Genomic DNA, 19928 nt, shown 5'->3' on the forward strand with positions numbered 1-19928 from the left:
CAACTCTTATCACAATCCATACATACATCAATTGTGTAAAGCACATTTGTTGCCCTCATCATTCTCAAAACATTTGCCCTCCACTTAAGCCCTTGGCATCAGCTCCTCATTTTTCCCCCCTCCCTCCTCATGGGCATTGTTTTAAGAGTCTGTTAGGTACCAGGCAGCTTAACAGGCACGTGGGATCAACAGCCACACAAGGTAGTAGTGAGGTCCTTGCTGCTCTATGAGGAGTGCACTCCCCGTAGAAGTGGGGGGTGAGCACCAGGGGCTTTGAATGTGCCCTTCATGATATAGTCAGACATGGGGACCTTTGTGCTGTCTTGAACCTGTGAGTGTTTCCAGGCTGGTAGGGAGGAAGGCCAGTGAGAGGAGCAAAGTGAGCAAAAGCCTGGGGCTGTAGAGCTGGCCTGTGTGAGGACCCATGGTAGCGTGAACACTTAGACAGGCTGAGAGCAGAGCCCCTAGTCCAGGGCATTCGTACAAAAGCAGAGTGGGCTGGAAGCTTAAGATGAAGACCGGAAAGGTAGTGGTGAGAACAGTTGTACTGAGCTTGCTTGCTTACTTGTTTTTGATAGGTTTGTCAATAAAAGATTGCTACCCAAACCCCACTGCCATTGAGTTGATTCCAACTCAAAGTGATCCTATAAATAAAGGGTTTCCAAGACTAAGCATTTACACGAGCAGACAGCCTCATCCTTCACGGAGCAGCTGATGGATTTGAATCATGGACCGTGTAGTTAGCGTCCCAACACTTACTTACTTAATAGTGTTACTAAAGGTTAATAAGGATAAATTTAAATATTGCTTAAAAAGTATAGGAATGTATGAAGTAAAGTAGAATGTTCTACTGGAAACCCCACTGGCTGGAAGACAGACTCGGCATTGAGAAACAGTCATAGGCAATTTGAGAATTCCATTATCTTTTCATTTCATTTTTCTACCAATTCTCGGGGAACCGCCCTGTGTAGAATGACTACCTGTATGTGCTTTGAGGTTAATTGGATGGCTTGGACCCCCTTCTCAGTTCTCCCAGCTAAAAGGTGGGTGAGCATTGAGTCGCTGTCTTTCTAACTCACGTTTTCATCTATAAGCAGGGTGGTTGGCACCCTCACCTACTGCAGTGCCCACATGGTAGCAATTGTTGCTGGTTCTTGTCTGCTTCATTCTGACTCATGGTGTCCTCACGGCAGGGTGGAACTGGGGTACTCCTCAGGGCTTTCAAGGCCTGTAGTGTCAGGTGCTCCTGGGTGGCTTCGAACTGCTTCCCATCCAGCCATCAGCTGAGTACCTACCTGTTTATACCCACAGGAATGCTCTACCCACTGCCACCAAGGTGATTTCAACTCTGACAATTCTGTAGGACATAATAGGACTGCTTGCCAGAGTTTCTGAGACTGCCAGTCTCTACGGAAGTCTCTATGGAGACCCTCTTTTTTTCTACCATGGAGCAGATGGTGGGTTTGTACCCTTGAATGCTTAAACTACTGTACCACCTGGACTCCATCAGGGATGCCTAGTGCCTGGGGTGTAGGGTATTTTCATGGATTAACCAAGAACATCTTAGTGAAACCCTGAGCATTGTATGAGCATCCAGATGTTAGCTGTAGCCATCATCACCCTCAGCATCATGTCACTGCTGCCTCCCCGCGTTAAATTAGTGTTTTCTACACCTGTACATACCAGCCTTGGTGGCACTGTTAGGTAAGCGCTAGACTGCTAACCCTCAAGGTTGGCAGCTCATATCCACTAGCCACTCTGTGGGAGACAGATTTATAGAGTAATCTGATAGAGTTGCCCATGAGAGTGCCGTGAGTTAGCTTTAACTAAGCACATGTTAGTGGGCTTGTTCCTTTTCATTAAAGAAGAATCCTCTAGAACTCTGTGCTTTCTTAAGTAGATCATCAGCATAGCATACTTTTATTAGAAAGGATGTTTTTGTTTCCTAATGCTGTCATCACAGAAATGCCACCAGTGGGTGGTTTTCATGAACAGAAATCTACTCTCTGCCGTGTGGGAGGCTAGAAGTCCAAATTGGGGTGCCGGTTCTAGGGACACTCCTGTTGGCTCTGGGGAAGATACTTGCCTCTAGTTTCTCTGCCTCCTTTCCTTGGTGAACGTGTGCAGTCTCCTCCGTGCGTGTGTGCTTGCTTACTCTGCAGTTAATACACAGCCTACACTGATCTGCCACTTGAATGTGTCAGGGAAAACCCATTTCATGACGTTAGGATTCACACCACATGTTATAGGGGTGCACAATTCAAGCCAGACCAATGTAGACATGTCATATGTCTTTTGTGGGAAAGTTTAGCAACTTTTTATGAAGCAGCTTCGTCATGATATGGTCTTAGTGTGAACTCCCACGAGTGCTGTAATTTATTTACCTTGCTGTACAGGTGCAATTGGTATTTTAACCTAACTAACTGGCTTTCCTTTTTTTTCCTCTTTTAAAAACTTCTGGTCTACTAGGAGTTAAAAAATGCTGAAATCGCTTTAAGGACTCAGAAAACGCCCCCTGGACTGCAGCATGAAAATGCAGCTCCTGCTGAGTAAGTAGCTAACCGGGGCTTGTCACTGGACGGAAGCAGAGTAGCAGCCCTGTGCAAGCCAAGACTACTACTTCCTGAATGGATTTGATCCCCCAAATCTGAAGGGCAAGTGAGGGTTTTTTTTCCTTTTGAAACCTGCACCTTTTCTTTCTTTGTGAGTCCCCCCAGGTGTGTGTCCTCTGCTCTCTCACACATTGTAGCAGCTTGTGGCAGCTGTCACCTTTGTAATTTGAGGACCTTGAGGTAGTGCCAGCTCGGTGCGGCTCAGCTTCCGGAGCAGCCCTCTGCCCCGTTCCTCTCGTGGCAGTCAGGTGGTTTTGAAATGGGCTTAATCATAACATTTCCCATGGAAAATAGCTTCCACGGTTCCCTTTTCTTGATAGACTCGTGGTCAGGCTCCTGTGTGTGCTACTCAAGTCCTTTTTTCCCCTTTCATTGTCTTCATCACCTTCTTTAAGGTTAAAAGTGTCAGGCTAGTTGGAGACTGATTGCTTTGCTTGTTCTGTTGTACTCCATAGTGTTTCCGGTTGGTGTGATTAACACCAGAACCCTGTAGATGCTTCGTTGTGAAAAATCAGTGTGATGTTTGTACTCCAGTTTTTTAACTTTTTATCTTGAACTTCTTTTGGATTTAGAAAACACTTTCAAAATAATAGTTCTGAGAAGTCCCTTTTATTCCTTATTCTGCATGCCTCTTAGCTTGTGACATTCCCATCTTATCAGCACCAGGGACAGAAGTGAACACTGATAAAATATTAGTAACTCAATGACAGAACTTAGGAGTCCAGGTGGCATGGTGAGTTTGGTGTTTAGCTGCTAACTGCGAGGTCAGTAGTTCAAGCCCCCGAGCCATTCTATGGGAGAAGGGTAAAGCATTGTGTTCTCATAAAGATTCTGTTTTCATAAAGTCTGAGAAACCCACAGGGGCATTTCTACTGTGTCTTAAAGGGTCGCTGTGAGTTTCAGTCAGCTGGATGGCTGATGAATTTCTTACAGACCTTATTTGCATTTTACCAAGATTTTGATTATTGCCCTTTTTCTATTTCCAGTATCCTGTTCAGGACTACATTTAATTGTTATTTTTTCCTTGTTTCTTCCCTTTAGTAGCATTTCAGCCTCTTCATGTATTTCCTAACTTAAGTACTTTGGAAAAGTATAAAGCTATTTTTTGTACAATACCCTTTAACTTGGATTTCTCCCTCATGGTGCAAGGAAGGCTGTATATTTGTCTTTAGTACCTCGGTATAACTGCTGCTGTGAGGGGTTTTGGTTTAATGTTATCTATGCCACTTATGATGTGCTTTGGTGCCACAGGGGGTTAAGCCTTGGGCTACTAACCAGGGAGTCGGTAGCTGCTCCACAGGGGAGAGGTGTGACCTTCTCCTCCTGGGAAGGTGGGCAGTCTCAGAAACCCTGAGGAGCAGTTCTGCTCTGCCCTACAGGGCTGCTCTGAGGCCGCGTTGACTTGGCAGGAGGGAGTATAGACCACTTAAGACCTGGTGTGCCCTGAATCCTATCAAAGAACCTACCTAAATGGGGTACTTACTGATTTATTTATTTGGTATTTAGAATGTAAACTAATGTTTAGAAAAGTCTGATCTCATTTCGTAAATGCTCTTCTCTAGCTACTTCAGAGTCCTAGTTCAGCAGTTTGAAGCACAGCTTCAGCAGTATCGACAGCAGATTGAAGAACTGGAAAACCACCTTGCCACTCAAGCAAATCATTCCCATATAACTCCGCAAGGTAACATGTTTCTGTGGACATTTAAAAAATATGTACTTTGTTTTGGGGTTGAAGACAGAAGTTACATACACACAGTTATGTAGAAGATATTCTGGTTAACTTCATTGTCTTAAGCTGCCATGAGAAATTTTTCTGAGCAGGCCTTGACTAGCTCAGTGCTCCCGGTAACTATGAAACACCTCATAGTAAAGTGTGGTAAGAAGGACCACCCACCAGGCCTCCCCCAGGGTTACAGACCACAGCTTCTCTCCCTCAGTCCCTGGTTGTCACTGACTTTCATGTAGTTTATTGGTTTATTTAGTTATTTTTCTCATACATTCATAATACCGAAAGTGGAGTTTTTAAATAATCTTTTAAAAAACACAGCTCATTTTCTTTGTCTTTGTTCTACTATGGTTTTCTTTTGTAGATTTGTCGATGGCTATGCAGAAAATTTATCAAACATTTGTAGCTCTAGCGGCCCAACTTCAGTCTGTTCATGAAAACGTAAAGGTGAGTTTTCATCGCCCTTCATCTATCTCGACACATATTTATCTCCCCAGATGAAGTACTTACCCATTTGGGAAACATGAGTATCCACACTTACTATAGAGATGACTTCAATCACATATTAGTCTCGCTCGCTAGTCTATAATCAGACAGACATAGACATAGAATCTTTAAGAAAGATCCAGTGACCTTTTACGTAGTGTGCCATTGTAGCCTTTTCCTAGGTGTGTGTTGAGTAATTCCCCATGTCTCTGCACATGTTTCTCAGCATCAGTTTTCAGAGCCCCTGAGGGCATCGCTGGGGGGAGGTGGTGTGGGTCCCCCCAGAGGTGCCTCAGAAGAAAGGCCTGGCAACCTACTTCCAAAAATCAGCCCTTGAAAGGAAACTCTGTGGAGGGAGCCACTAGCCCCTGGGGTCCCCAGGAGTCAGAGGATTCAGACTGCACATATTGAATGCTGGCTTTTCCCTTTTAGCTTTTTGTGTCTAAAGGTTATCAAAGGTTGGGCATTTAGAGATTTTTTTTTTTCTGTTAGCAAAAATTATCGGAAATCAAGTGCAGAGAAATTTCATGTGCCCACCTGAAAGCTTAGCCAAGTGAGCCTGGGAGTTTCAATCTAGGCCCAGTGACACTTGCAAGTCGCAGCCAGCATTATATAGTGTATAAAGAAGTGTGACGAGTTTGAAGTACATTGCAGTGCACACCCCATGTCCCACCCTAGTCTGAGTCGCTGGCTTACTAATTTGCATTTGAGGTGGGGTCTTCACATAGGCGCAGTATGGCCTGTCATCTGGTGGTGCTGTCTGGTAAGCCTTGGGCTGTTAAACAACTTCAAGGTCAGTGGTTTAAATCCATCAGCCGCTCCAGTGGGGAAAGATGAGTCTGTTTGCTCCTGTAAACAGACTTCGGAAACCTTATATTAGCTTACTGTGATTTGGAACTGATGTGATGGCAGTAGGTTTTGTTTTCTTTGTTTTGTTTTTTTAATTCTGTGATTTTTCTCTCTTTGGTAGCACAATTCACATATGTGTTTATGAGAGGCTTTGAAAAATTCATGAGAAAATGCCATTATCTTTCAATCCTATTTTTCCGTAGACTTTTTGAAATGCAATCCCCATCTCCCATACTCACCCAAATCAGCCCAAAGCTTGATAAGACTTTTCTTTTTGTTCCTTGCATGCTTGTAGGTGCTCAAAGAACAGTACCTTGGCTACCGGAAAATGTTCCTGGGTGATGCTGTGGATGTGTTTGAAGCCAGGAGAGCCGAAGCCAAGAAGTGGCAGAACCCACCCCGGGTGACCACAGGCCCCACTCCTTTCAGCAGCATGCCCAACGCAGCAGCCGTTGCCATGGCTGCCACACTTACTCAGCAGCAGCAGCCCGCGACAGGTCTGAACGCATTCAAGTTATAGCTTCTACTGTCGAAATTCAGGGGGGGGGGTGCGTGCGTGCGTTTTTACAAGTCTTCCTTTTGTGTTAGCACCCAAGACCGTTCTGTGAGTGGCTGCTCCACTGTCATCTCGAGATTGTGATGGACACAACTGTGAACATAGGCCCAATAGAAAATGCCAGGGCAGTCTTAGCAATAACTACACACGCCAACTAGCTACCGAATACTGCTCATCAATTTCAGTGGTATTTGCTGTGTTGCTGTCAATGCCCTTTCCCTACTACTGCTTTTCATTTAGAGATAGTATCAGATTCTGAGCTTGTCAGTGTAGCCGTTGCGGTTTTAAAGTCAAAGGTGACCCACAAGGCATGACATTTGCCACACACTTGAGCCAGAGAGATGATGCACACCCATACACACACAAACCCCCCCCCCCTCACAGAGTAGGGGCGTTCTTTGGCTGGAGGAGTGTTGAAGAACAGTAGGTGTGCAGGTGGGTTAGAAGAAAGGATACAGGAGCAGAGCTGCAGCAAGGACAGGAAGAGGGTCTTTGGAGATAAAGCCCATCTAGAAATAGGGCCTGGGGGGACTGGACAACAGTTGCTGAGATACCAGAAGCAGATGACCTTAGCCTTGCTTCTGCCTAAGCTGAGAATCCATTTTGGGGTTGAATTGCGTCATGCTGGGAGATCCCCCTTTTCCTGTCTTTCCTCCTGTGAGCCGTCTGTCTGCTCCTAAGTATCAAACTAGCAAGTCTTGAAGCTTTTTTCCCCATCATCGGTGGATTCTATGCGATACCTTTATTGCTTGCCATGTGTCTTTCAGATATGGTGGCTAAGAGTCCCTAAAAATATCTGTCAAGGTGTTTTAGGAGTCCTGGTGGCACAGTGGGTGGGCTGCCATTGGGCTGCTAACTGCAAGGTCAGCCCGTCAAAAGCTACCAAACGACTCAGCGAGAGAAAGATGAGGCTTTCTGCTCCAGGAAGGATTTCCAGCCTTGGAAGTCCACATGTTCAGCTGTGTGCTGCCCTGTGGGGTGACTCTGACCTCAGAATCGACTCAATAGCTGTGAGTTTGACTTGGTTTGAGGGTTTTTTGTGTCAAGATGTTTACATTTAGATGAGGTTAGACGTGTTCTGGGTCCATAGACGGGATGTTTACTTTGAGGCTGGCCTTCTCCCTGGGCAGTTGGAGAAGTGATTCTTCCCAGCTGGGCAGTGCAGACCCACCAGTAGAGGGCTGGTGGTGGATTGAGCATGGCATCCCCACCATGATTCCTTTCTGGGCCCAGGTCTCCTGTGGCCAGCCCACACCCCTCCAGCCGGCTGGAAGGGAGATTGTATTCTCCATTGAGGGTGGCAAAAAGTAACCACAGAATTGGTTCTCTGTGGAGTGTGTCTCATAATAAACAGCCCATAATAACCAGTTAACCACACCACCCATTTTATGGACTTACATGGAGGGTCCATCCATCTTACCCCCCAAAGTCAATCACAGAAGTGTGGGTTTGGCTAAGGGTTTTTTTTTTTAAACATTTTATTAGGGGTTCATACAACTGTTATCCCAATCCATACACACATCAATTGTGTAAAGCGCATTTGTACATCGTTTCTCAAAACATTTTCCCTCCATTTAAACCCCCGACATTAGGTCCTCATTTTTCCCCTCCCACCCCGCTCCCCCCTCCCGCATGAGCCCTTGATAGTTTATAAATGGGTATTTTGTCATATCTGCTAAGGGTTTTTTAAACATCATGGAATCCCATTCTAAGCTGTGAAGTTGGAGCCTGTTTTGCTTTGAGTGGATTTGTTGGGGACAAACAACTAACGCTGAAGCAAAACCACCTATTAAAGGGAGTTTTAGACTCTGGTCTTCCCTCAGACCTCCATAGGTTTCCCCTCAGGCGTTTTGGGCTCAGGGATGTCTTCAGCCACTCTGAGTGTCTTCTAGGGGTTCTGCTCAGGGGACACAGCCACAAGGAAAATAGCTGCAGTCCGTCTCCACTTTTTAGGGCTGCCTAACAGTGGCCCCCCAGATGTCTGTCTGACTTTGAGAGCCAGCATATTTTCTCACAGTTCCAGAGACTAGAAGCGGAAATCAGAGCATCTGCTGTGCTGATTCCTTCTGGGGCCTCTGAGAGGAGCCGCGGTCCTGGCCCTGCCTGGTCACCTGGGGTTCCTCCATGTGACGTTGTCGGTCCCCTCCCTCACCCCCTTTATAAAACCCGCTCAGAGGGAATTAGGGTTAGGATGTTCCCTGCTTCCGATGGATCTTATTTCATTTAATGGACAGCAAAAGAAAGACTAGATTCCCAGCAGAGCCTCGCTCCTGTATACAGGGCTGTAGACTCGAGCACCTCTCTCTTGGGGAAACAGTCTAGGCCATAGCCCCCTCTGGGGCAGCGGAGGTGGAGAGTCGCGCTTGGTGTTCTGTTTGTGATCATTACCAGACCTTGGGACTGCACTGCCTTCTGTCTGCCCTGCACTTTTTTCCTGGCCAGGAGGCAGGCCTTGTCCCTCAGCGCAGCCTTCCTCGTGGTACCTTGACTCTGTTTCCCACTGGCTGCAAACTGAAACTCAACAACTGTGATCATGATTTTGGATCCTGCCTCCCACTCTTTGTCTCTGCAGGCCTCTAGAACACCCCCATTTCACGCCCCCGCCCTGATCCAAGCATTAGTCCTGTCACCTGGTGTAGTGAACTTAGGTCACTCTTAGCTGCGCACACACTGCTGTTGGGCACTTGCCCTGATTGTGATGTTGTGATCTGCGCCCTGGAGTCACTCCAGGGGCCCTGCACGCCATTGACGGGAAGACTGCGCAAAGGAAGTTAGGCAGTGTTCATTCATGTCACTTTGGTCTGTGCAGAGTGTGTGTGTGTGTGTGTGTGTGTGTACATTGGGGGGCGGGGTTTCATGTTGCAGGACTTCTTTGCATATTGGTTCTTGACTTCATTCCTGTGGCTAGAGGCACATAGAGCAGGGAACGTTTCTCTGACTGTCACCTTCTGAAGATGGCTCATGTGTCACCTTTCTGGGAAGTGGAGAGATGGATTCAAATGCTTTCTTCAGCCCTTGTTTAGAGGTTGGTTAGCAAAAAATGAAAGCAGGTCTGAAGTGTGATTTCTTGGTGTTAAGTGCTGGGTAAATCTTGGGCTGTCAGCCTCAAGGTCGGAGGTTCAAACCCAACAGCCTCTTCCAGAGAAGGAGGAGGAGGCTCTCTGCTCCTGTAAAGATTGACTGCCTTGGCAGTCCTGTGTAGGTTCGCTGTGAATCGGAACTGACCCCGTGGCTGTGGGTGAATTGTAGTTGTTCTGGTGTGATCCTGCAGGCTGAAGAGAAGTGATGACAAGCCAGCCATCTGTGTGTGGATTGGGCACCAGCACATAACAGGTCTTGCTCACAAATGCTGCCCAGGCCTTCAAGAGAATTCCAGAGACAGTGCCATTAAGCTGCTCAGCAGAGTTTAACTTGGGTTTTCCCTCTCCTTTTAAGGCAGTGATCTTTGGGGATTGACTGCTGCTGCATTTTGGTGATTTTATATGTTTTTGGTGTGGGTAGGTAAGACTGACTTTTCTCCTGTAGTCTAGCTGCTGTGTGTGAGGAGCATTGAGACATTTCGTTAGGGATTCCTCCTTTCTAGCTTTCAGTGTAGGTCTGGGAATTTCAGCTGTAGTGTTTAATAAGAAACTTTTAGCATTTCATCTTCGTTTCTTGTGGTTTTGTGCTTTTATTGCGTTAACTAATCAAAGGAACATTCCCACTAAACCAGTCAGAGAAATAGAGCTTTCCAAACAGAGGGAAAGACTTTTTTTTAACTTTTATTTTTTTGTTCTTAAAAGAGGATTATATCGTTACATAATTTAGAAGTAATCATACTAAATTGCTCATTTTAGAGGTAACCATACCAAATTATGTATCCCAAGTGATCGTGGCAAATCTTAGAGACAGATTGCCTTTGTTTGTTTTTAAATCTTTAAAGAATTTTAGCACTTTAGTCCTTTCCTGTGAACAAAGTTTTTACTTTTAAGAATGTAGAATTTACTACTTCTGGAAAATCCTAATTACAGTGCTTGCTGACCGTGATTTTGTTGTGTGTGAGACTCTATTCTGTGGTAACTTTTGTGAAATGTCACTCTACATAAAGATTTCACTTTGGGCAAGCCTTGGGCCCTATCACTACTGATGTGGCTCTATTGGTGGGACTAAGAACCTCTCATTGACCGTCGGATTTGAGAGCCGATGTATGGAATTGTTTACTTAAAAACCTTTGTCTGGAGAATCTAGATTCTGTTTTTTAAGTGTGAGACTAATTTATATGGTGACCAGAGTGTCTTATAAGTGGATACTTTGGCATGGGAGATATTTATCATGGATTTTAATATTTTAAAATGTTATACATTTGCCTAGTTTTATAAATTTGCCTTCAAAATTGGTGCGAAGGTACTGAGCTCAAAAGTACATATCTGTAGTACACTGGGAAGTCTTGTCTTTAGCACACACCAAGTTCCTGCTGCTCCATCTCCCGGATATTGACCAGGAGAGAAAACTGCGTTGTGGCGCTTTCAGGAGGAGCCCCGGTGGCAAACTAGGTTACGAATTTAGCTGCTAACAGCAGGGTCGGTGGTTCAATCCCACCAGCTGTTCCTTGGGAGAAAGAGGCAATCTGCTCCCCTGAAGATGTACTGTCTCAGAAACCCTCTACTGTGCCCCACAGGGTCACCAGGAATCAGAAGCCCTTCGGCATAGGTGCACTGAGTGTTCTGGTGGGCAGGGCTGCTTGTCTCCGGGGCTGAGGGCTGTGGTATTGCTTCATTCTTGGGTCTTCCACCAGCAATGCCTCCTGTGAACATGTAATCCTGAGGTCTCTCCATGTTAAGGAACCCAGACATGTGTTTTCCACACAGCATTTTTTTTTGTTAGAAACGAGAAAGTTACATGCTTAACTTCTTTCTGCATACAGTAACATTTTACGAAAGAGCTGCCAAGCAGGTATTTTATTCTCAAACTGGATGTATTTAAAAAAAACACCCCACCTTATTCTTAATTTATTTTTTTAATAGTCATATAAGACTATAAATATAAGACTGCTATTAATGACTTTCTTTTGGGGGCAGAAGCTATTTGAAACATCTGTTTTCTGCTATGGCATAGCAAAATATAGTTCTTTCTGTTTGGTGTTTTTGTTTTTAATTTAATTCTTACACTGCCTTCTGAATGGACGTACCTCATTCTTTCCTGGACAACTGGAAGGCTTTGATTTCCTTGTAATGCTTTTAACTTTAGATTGGTCTGAATCATTTTGGCAGACCCCTCAACTTCTGTGCTTGACAAAAAGAGTAGAGTAGACTGGAGATTGTGCTATGGCATTTATTCCCATCATTTTCCAAAATGATTTATCAAAGGAGAAATTTTTTTAGATTTTTGTATTCTTAATTTTTAAAAAGCAAGCAGTAGTTACAAAGAGAAAGGCTAGTAAGTTTAATGTTCTTGCCAAACACACTCAGCCCAAATCTTCACGGTAACAGATGGGCAAAGGGTAACTTACTTGTTCTGCATCTGAGTACATTTTCCAAACTGTTGGACAGAAACTTCTGAGTTGAAATTTTGAATGTATTGAATCTGTCAAGGCCCAGCTGGTGCCTTTGTAAATGTCTGTCCCTCTGTCGTACCTAATCAGGTGGAAAGTGATGTCCTGTAGCTGAGCTGACCCCGAAAGCTCTCTTCTCACCTTTTTTTGTGAATCAGTTTGAATTGTCATGTCACTGTGTAACTGACTTGCTTTCAAATGAACAATAAATTTAATAAAATAAAATATTGTCTTGTTTTTTTATCTACTGACGGTATATGTCATTTCCATTTCCTATGAGAAATCTTGCCCAGTAGTTCGGCCAGGTCCCAGCCAGTCCTCCATGACCCAAGACATAAATCTTTAATGATAGATAAGGAGCTAATTTTTCTTGTTGTAGTTAGTTTTTTGGTTGTTTTGGGTGGGGGGCAGGGGTGCTTTATTTAAAGTCACAACCCATGTACTAACTACACCAGCTGGTTTTACCAGAACTCAGGTGGGGAGAGCTAAAGCCCTCCGAGAAAGAAATAAAAGACAAAGCAACTGTCACTGGTAATACAGTAAAGATTTTGAATGACTGTAGGCTTAGCTCAGTCATCTCCCAACACCTGAAGACTAATTCATTTAGCTCAAAACTGGTTACTTTAAAAATGGGTAGGCTTTTTTTTTCTTTCTTTCTTTTTCTTTTGTGAGGTTATTCACTCTAGTCAGATCCATTAGGTCATGAAAACTTAGTTTTCACAAATGGGGTTTGTTAAAAGCAAATGCTGTTCATTTAAAGGATAATAATTTCATAAAGAAACTTTAATCTTGAAAGAGTAAGGCCAATTTGTTTTTTCCCCCCTTCCCATTTTTTTGTTTTTTTGTTATTTTGTTTTTGTATCTTATACCAGGGCCACAGCCATCTCTGGGAGTTAGTTTTGGAACGCCTTTCGGCTCAGGTATTGGCTTGCAACCCAGTGGCCTAGGTTCTTCAAGCCTCGGAGGTACACTTTAACTTTTTCTAATATTTCCTTGGATGACTCTACCTTTGATTGATAACTAACCCGAGAAACAAATCTCTTAGGAGGACCCGTCTGCTACTGTTTTGGAAGTTTAAGCTTCCATGTGGCAAAACCTTCAAACTGAATCCATGCCCTCTAGTCTTAGATTCCGAATCATCTGGGAAGAGTCGAGTCAATATAAAAGATTACTTAAATTAAGTGGTAGTGAGGTTTGTCTTTTGAAGGCAATCTATTAAAATAGAACCTTGAGAATTCCTGATATTTCTTTTTTCAAATGTTCATTTTAATTAAATTTTAAAAAATTAACTAACACTTATTTAGAGTCTGAATGATTTCTGAATATACATTCTTCTGGCTGTAATCTAGGAGCTCTGGTGACACAGATGGGTAAACACTGAACCACTAATCACAAGGTCAGTGGTTCAAATCCACCAGCTGCTCGGAGGGAAAAAAATGAGGCAGTCATGCTTCTGGAAAGATTGACAAGCCTTGAAAACCACCCTGTATAAGGTTGCTATGAGTCAGAATTGATTCGGTGACAGTGGTTTTTTGGTAATCATAATTTGCTTTAACTAGAGAAAAAAGTTGGTTACATATTGAATAATCTGACTTCTGCCTTTTTTCCATACTTCTGCGTATTTGCCACTCTCATACATTTATATCTAAGGGATCCCCATTATTTTAATAGTCTCATTTAGTAGCTGTAAGTAAGGTAAGTCATCTGCAAAATATGCTAAATGAATTCAAAGTTTTTTACTGTAGATAATTGAAAGTTGATTCTGTTTTTAATAAATGCACTGTGATGCCATATGTAGAATTCCCTTATTTCCACCAACATGTATCTTAAGGTGAAGGAAAGCCTATGTAAGCTACTGTGACTGCTTCAAATGGGAGGGAGAGATCCTATTAGAAAACACTAGAATCATGCCAGCATTATTTCAGTGTTCTGTATTCCAGTTTGCCATCATGAGGTTCATCTCAGTATTTTATGTAAGCCATGGCACCGTAAAGAGCCTTGGTGCCACAGTGGGTTAAGTGCTGGGCTATTAATCTCAGGGTCAGCAATTCCACCTCACCAACCCCCCTCCTCGGGAGAAAGATGAGGCTGTCCACGCCCATGAAGCGTTCCAGTCTCGGGAATTCTGTGGGGGCAGTTCTACCCTGTCTCGTCCAGTCACTCTTGGGTTAGAATCTACTGACTGCAATGGGTCCTGCCTATAAAGAAATTTCAGTGTATGCATAGAGTGCCTGGCCTTTAAGAGAATGCAAACATGTTTCCAAGTATGGAGCAGAAGCTGTTCCTGAACTTTGGTGAAAATATTACTCAGGAATAACCGAAGAAACCATGACTCCCTGTCCCTGCTTCTCCCTGTGGCTCTGGTCACAGGCAGGAACCCACTGTTATCACACATTTCCAGTGAATGGCTTGTTTAGCTTTCCAGTGGTTTTTATTAATTAAACGAAAAGCTTTGGCAAAGAACAGTACTGTTACCACCTTGCAATACAATCAGTGCTTAAGTCATTGTCCTTGTCATGCTGGTGGGTGCGCCTCCTCCATCCATCTTTTCTATAGACTAAGACCTAGGTTTATGCCTATTGGGCTAAAAGTTTACTTTTTACATTCACTAAAACGTCCGGCCTTTTTGGAAGTGAAAATACGACTATGACCTTGGTTTTGCGTGATCTTGAAAATGGGCTGCTGGTAGGTCATGAACTTAGTCTGAATAGACATGAAGGTTGTCAGCTCAGAGAATCTGTTCCCAACGCTTTAGGCAGTGGAGTAAAAGCAAAACCATTGTACTTAACAATACCGTGTTTTTCCAGCCTCTGTTGCTTAGTCCTTTGATAAATGTAGGTTTTGCTTGTCAGTATGCTGTAACCTGTGTTTTACATGCCGTTGTATATTTCTCTATTGCCCTCCCACTAGGATTTGGAACTAGCTCTGGTTTTGGAAGCAGCACCACAGGGGCCTCCACATTTGGATTTGGAACAACAAATAAACCCTCAGGAAGTCTTAGTGCAGGTTTGTGCCTTTCCTCCTGAGCTTCAGGTGCATTTAAAAGTGCTACTTATTTCATTCACAAGTACAGCTATTGTTACTGCCAATCTCACCCATCACAAAAGTCCTTGAACTATTCCTACCTCCTGTCCCATAAAGCTGCCAGCCTGGCTCCTTAGATGGCCTCCTCCCTCCTAAACTAAGGTTAGATTAGTAAGGTCGTTCCAACAAGACTTGTTACTTTGGGCCACGAAACACAAGGAGAATAGTTTGAAACTATTAGTTGCTGAAAGAGGAGGCTTCTGCGCCCATATAGTTACAGCCTCCAAGCCCCACAGGGCAGTTCTTCCCTGTCCTGTAGAGGGTCACTGTGAGGCCGAGTCCACTCGATGGCGGTGAGTTTGCTTTTCAAAACCCCAGTGACTCAAGCTTCATCGTTAAACCCCTTTCCTGTCACTGCCAACGTGAAAATCACCCTTGTGAATGTGGAAGTTTTGCTTTGATTTTAGATCAACACTCACTTAAGAGACAATTGATGCTCCCCAAAGCTACTTTTCAGCTAAAAAACTCCCTCTGGTTTTCAGAATACCACTGCCTTAAAAGTGGCGAGGAATGGCTTCTTTGTTCATTTTTAAATCGGTGTAATATTTTTTACTCCACTAAAGAAAACTCCGCATTACACCTATTCTGGCTACATCCTTGTCGGTCTTGGTTTGTTTTAATGGGCAAAGCTTAGTGATGCATAGCACATCTAATATAATATTAGTTAGATTAGGCTAAAGTTAGGGAATTTGAAAGAACTCTCATTAAATAATGAGCTGCGACCAAAACCAGCAGGTCCAGCTGGGTAAAGTTCTCATAGAGTTAGAGACAGATGGAGAGTAAGTAGGTGGTAAAAGTATTCTCTCTCTCAGTTAGGTAGAGGCCCTTTTAAAGCCACAACAAGAAGAGCTGCCCCTCACTGCATCCAGCGTCCTGAAAATTGTTGGTTTGGGGCTTTCTTGGAGAACTTAGAATTGACAGGGTTGGGACAGTGCAGTCCAAATGTGAAAGTCTCTCCTGCAGGGTTGATGAAATGTGTACAGTGGAGCTGAGCAAGAAGGCACCTTGATATTTTTAATAAGGATGTTCCTGGCAACTTGAACAGACCTGCAGATAGCGTTTACTTGTGCCCAAGATCCTCTTTTGACTCATGTTGCTCAGCTTCTGCTGTTCAAGGTGCCTTTTAGAACGGCTCGCTAAGTTCCTGCCCCACACAGCTTCACGTTAGAACTCAGTGCAGCTCTGTTAGTCCCTGTTCTTAACAGTGTGCATTCTCCCAGGTAGACATTTAGCTCTCATCCTTTCTCGTGTTTTGACATCTGCTTCTGTGATTGCTCTTCTGACCCCACTGTTTTCTTCCCTGAACGTAAGGCTTTGGCAGCTCAAGCACCTCTGGCTTTAACTTCAGCAACCCCGGCATCACAGCATCAGCGGGCTTGACCTTTGGGGTGTCCAATCCTGCCTCTGCAGGCTTTGGGACAGGAGGACAGCTCCTTCAGCTGAAGAAGCCGCCAGCCGGAAACAAGAGAGGAAAGAGATAAACGCACGGTGGATGTATCAGACTCCGTAGCAGCCGCGTCCACCATGAGTCTATTTTTCTAAAACCGATGCCGTCCTTCTGTTGGGTCGCAGGGGATTTATAAAGTTTTGATATTTTTCCCTCCTTTGGAATTGGAGCTGTGTTCCTACTTACCATGCCGAACAGCATTGTTCCTCCCCCATGGCCCTTTGCGATTGGGGAACCCAGCCATGGGTTCTGTTGTTGTTGCTTTGATCTGTGAGAAGTGTCCTGCTGAGGAGCTTTGTCCCTGTGTTCACTGTGTACCTTTGCATCACATGAATTTCAGTGTCCCCTTAGCATCAGTTTGTTTCCCAAGAAGGTCCTCTCGTGTACTACGTTGTAGGGCATCCTGTGGATACATGTGTAAATACGTACATGCAGAAGAGCGTGCACAGTCGTGTGTGCAGGTATTTCCAGACCTACAGCTCTGCTTCACATTATTCCCCTTGAAGCTTCAAAGCCCCCGTGCCCGCAGATGGATGAAGTTGTCCTCCAGGTCACCGTGGGCATAGCTGGTGCCTCCGAGTCACGGAGTCTAGCATGAAAGCCTGCTCTCTTGCCCGCGGTCTGGCTCTCCCGCTTTCAGCTGAGAGGTTCCATTTCTGTGTCCACACTAGCTGCCAGCAGCTGTCCCAAATGAGAGAGGCTGGGAGACCGGCCAGCCGATCGGAACAACTTTCCTCTTGCCCTCACACTGCAGACGTAGAGTGGTTTTGTTTTTGCTTTCTGGGATGGTCCTCCAGGCGCATATGTGAACCTCTAGGCGTCATGACGTTCTGGGGCAAAGAGCTAGTAAGCCAAATGGATTCTTTGCTGGTGAAAGTTACACCACTGAGTGGAAACTTCTAGCTCTAACGTTCCAGAGTGTCTTTCTGAGAGGGCGATTGAACCCGACACCAGTTGGAGTGGCTTCTCAACCTCTTCACATCTTAAGGAAGTGCTAGCTATGGAATACAGAAACAATGTGTTTTAAGAAAAATAGAATATTCTTGATATGAACTCTCCCTGGGTCTGGTGTTGACAGAGCTCCAGATGGTGACAACCCATGGGCCTGTCAGGCTTCCTGCGTGACCCACTGTCTCCACGCGGGGGCTTTAAAATGTTCCTGGGGAAATGCCATTTTCTAATTTCTATTTTCCCACCAGCATCTTGAGAAGGCCTCCTCTCAGTGTCCCAGAGGGAAGCAGAGTGCGGAGAACCCAGAGCCCTCTGCTGGAGGCCTGCCTTTGCCGGGATGGCTGAGAGCTGCCATAAGCTTGGCTTGTCTGTATCGATTTACAAGTGCAGTTCTCAGACAGAAGGCAAACATCGACTGTCATTGGAAATAGTTTTTGTTTTGCTTTTTTGAAAGAAAGTTTTGTACATAATGTGATCAAGTGAATATTTTCAGCATAATTTTCACCAAGGCATCTTTTTTTCTACAATAGGAATTGCATATATATTGTCTATACCCGCATATATATTTTTAGTATAATGTTAGTTTGGTTTAATTATAAAAGTATTGTCAAAATCTGTATTATTTATCTGCATATAGCAATGAATGGCTTTATTTTTTGTTTGGTTTGCTTTTCTCCCAGATTTGACATTTGTATGCCCGGGTGCATTAAAGTCAGGACAAATGGTTGTTTAACTTGTTTGTATTTTGCATATTTCTCCTGTACTGTCAATCCCCAAACCTACCCTGTGGGATTGGTTAGGAGAGGGAGCATTCTGTGTTGTGAATACATAATGAAATCAGTTTTTCCCTCTCTCTTTTTTAAAGACATGCATTGGGCTGCAGAAATCTGAATGTTACTATGTCTTGGTTTCATTTCTTTGATCTGTTTTACATTTAATTTGTTGAACCACTGGAAATTTTGTTGTACCCAAATCCTCAGTGATAGCAGTTAAGACTGATTGTCCTTATCACCTGTCTTCACTCTGTCTCCAGCCGCTGTTCTGTGAACAATAAAGCCTGTTCTGTCTGTTGCTTTGGGTCTTTGTAGGTTCTTCAGGTCCAACTTGGCCGTCGCTGCTCTTCCGTCTCCTGCACTGGTGTTGGTCTTTCCCCTTCCCTTCCCTGGTGTACATAGTTCGCTTAATAACAAAAGGCTGCCTGCAGACAAAATGTTTTTAATCACGTGCTTTTGCCTCTTCAAAGTTATAAAAATATTAAATAAATAAAACCCCTCCTGTTTTATAGAAGAGGACATTGTAAATCGTGTGCCCCCTTCAACTCCTAAAACCCCAGCCCTACCCTTTCCCTAACAGGGTCCCTCTACTTGATTCAGGGAGGTGTTGGGTAAGGCCGCCTTTCAAAGGTCCTTTTAAAAACCTCTTCACCAAAGTGTGTAGGTCATGTTCTTTATTCCATTTCTTGTTTTTGTCTGATCTCATTCTCTTTTCTATCAATGGAGTTAAAGCTCTTTATCTTCTGTGACTTGCTTTTTCAACCCTTGAATGGTGGGCCACCCACACCTTTTTGTGTCAGTCTGTATACAAGGGGGTGCCCCCCAAAAATCTGGAAAAATGCTCTGCTGGGCAGAGCTTTCCTAGTACACATTTTTTTCCCCTTCGGGGAGAGCAACGAGCAACTCAGTCTGAGTTAGGGCACCCAGTGATGTCACCTGGGAACTTCTCTCTGGTCACAGTCAATTTTCTCATGAAAGCTGTTTAGCTCAAACCTCGTTTTTTTTGTGATGGCCGATTTAAGAGAACAGCATGTGCCTGTGAGATTTTGTTTCCTGCTGGGGAAAAATGCAACGGAACTGTTGGGAAAAGGTGAACTGTTGATTGATGACAAACCCCTTTCTGGACATCCGTCAACTTCCCAGATGGATGAAAATGTCAACTCTTAGTGCATTTGGAGTTGTTCTACCAGGTTAGATTGTTAATCAAGCTTTCTATTTAGAGGTTCTGAAAAGGTTGCATAACAGTGTGTGACAAAAAAGGCCTGATATGTGGCAGACGGGGAACTGGTTTTGCCACCACGACAATGCATCTGCTCACACAGCCTTCTCAGTGCGCCAGTTTTTTTGGGAAAAAACAAAACATGCCTTTCTTACCCCGCGCACCTGACTCACCTGACCCCGCTCCATGCAACGTCTTTTTGTTTCCCTGACTGATGAGGGCCATGAAAGGACAGCAACTTGATGATGTAGAAGAGGTGAAGAAAAGAAACGAGGGCAGTGCTATTAGCCATTCAGACATGAGTTTGAAGACTGTTTTCAAGAATAGAGTCGCAGATTTGACAAATGTGTTCAGTGTAATGGAGAGTGCTTTGAAGGGGAAAAGGTTTTTATAAAAACAATTTAAATACATAGCTTTGCAAAAAAAAAGTCTAGTCTTTTGGGGGGTACTCCCTTAGAGATTGACTTTTTACATTTGAAGGGGTTTCAAAAAGTCTGGGAAAATTGAAAGACAGTCGGGATTTTCCGCAGACTTTCCCCTTTGATGAGTTGGAATTGGCTTGAGAGCGGTAGGTTGGGTGCTTGGGTTGATGTCCCATAGCAGAGCTGGACCTGGCGTGTTCAACTATTCCCTACCGATGGCCAGTGCTATTCTTTCCCAGGTGTCACACTGACAATAAAACCTACGTGGGTATC

At 44.2% G+C, this 19928-nt stretch overlaps 1 protein-coding gene across 2 annotated transcripts in view; it reads left to right on the top strand.

Moving 5' to 3' along the window:
- Positions 1–18312, top strand: part of NUP58 (nucleoporin 58) — a 50936-nt gene extending 32624 nt beyond the window's left edge. Inside the window, exons 10-16 of one of the 2 annotated variants that reach the window (XM_004714819.2) lie at positions 2470–2549; positions 4175–4293; positions 4703–4785; positions 5969–6170; positions 12632–12724; positions 14670–14765; positions 16155–18312. In XM_004714819.2, coding sequence (XP_004714876.1) covers positions 2470–2549; positions 4175–4293; positions 4703–4785; positions 5969–6170; positions 12632–12724; positions 14670–14765; positions 16155–16324 — 843 coding nt within the window. In that variant the 3' untranslated portion in view covers positions 16325–18312. The remainder of the gene's footprint in view (positions 1–2469; positions 2550–4174; positions 4294–4702; positions 4786–5968; positions 6171–12631; positions 12725–14669; positions 14766–16154) is intronic. The other variant, XM_045293968.1, reaches the window with a different exon arrangement.
- Positions 18313–19928: the final 1616 nt, after the last annotated feature.

The sequence above is a fragment of the Echinops telfairi genome, unplaced genomic scaffold (genome assembly GCF_000313985.2).
Source record: "Echinops telfairi isolate 266 unplaced genomic scaffold, ASM31398v2 ScPeMD7_2565;HRSCAF=3150, whole genome shotgun sequence".
Classification (NCBI taxonomy): Eukaryota; Metazoa; Chordata; class Mammalia; order Afrosoricida; family Tenrecidae; genus Echinops; species Echinops telfairi.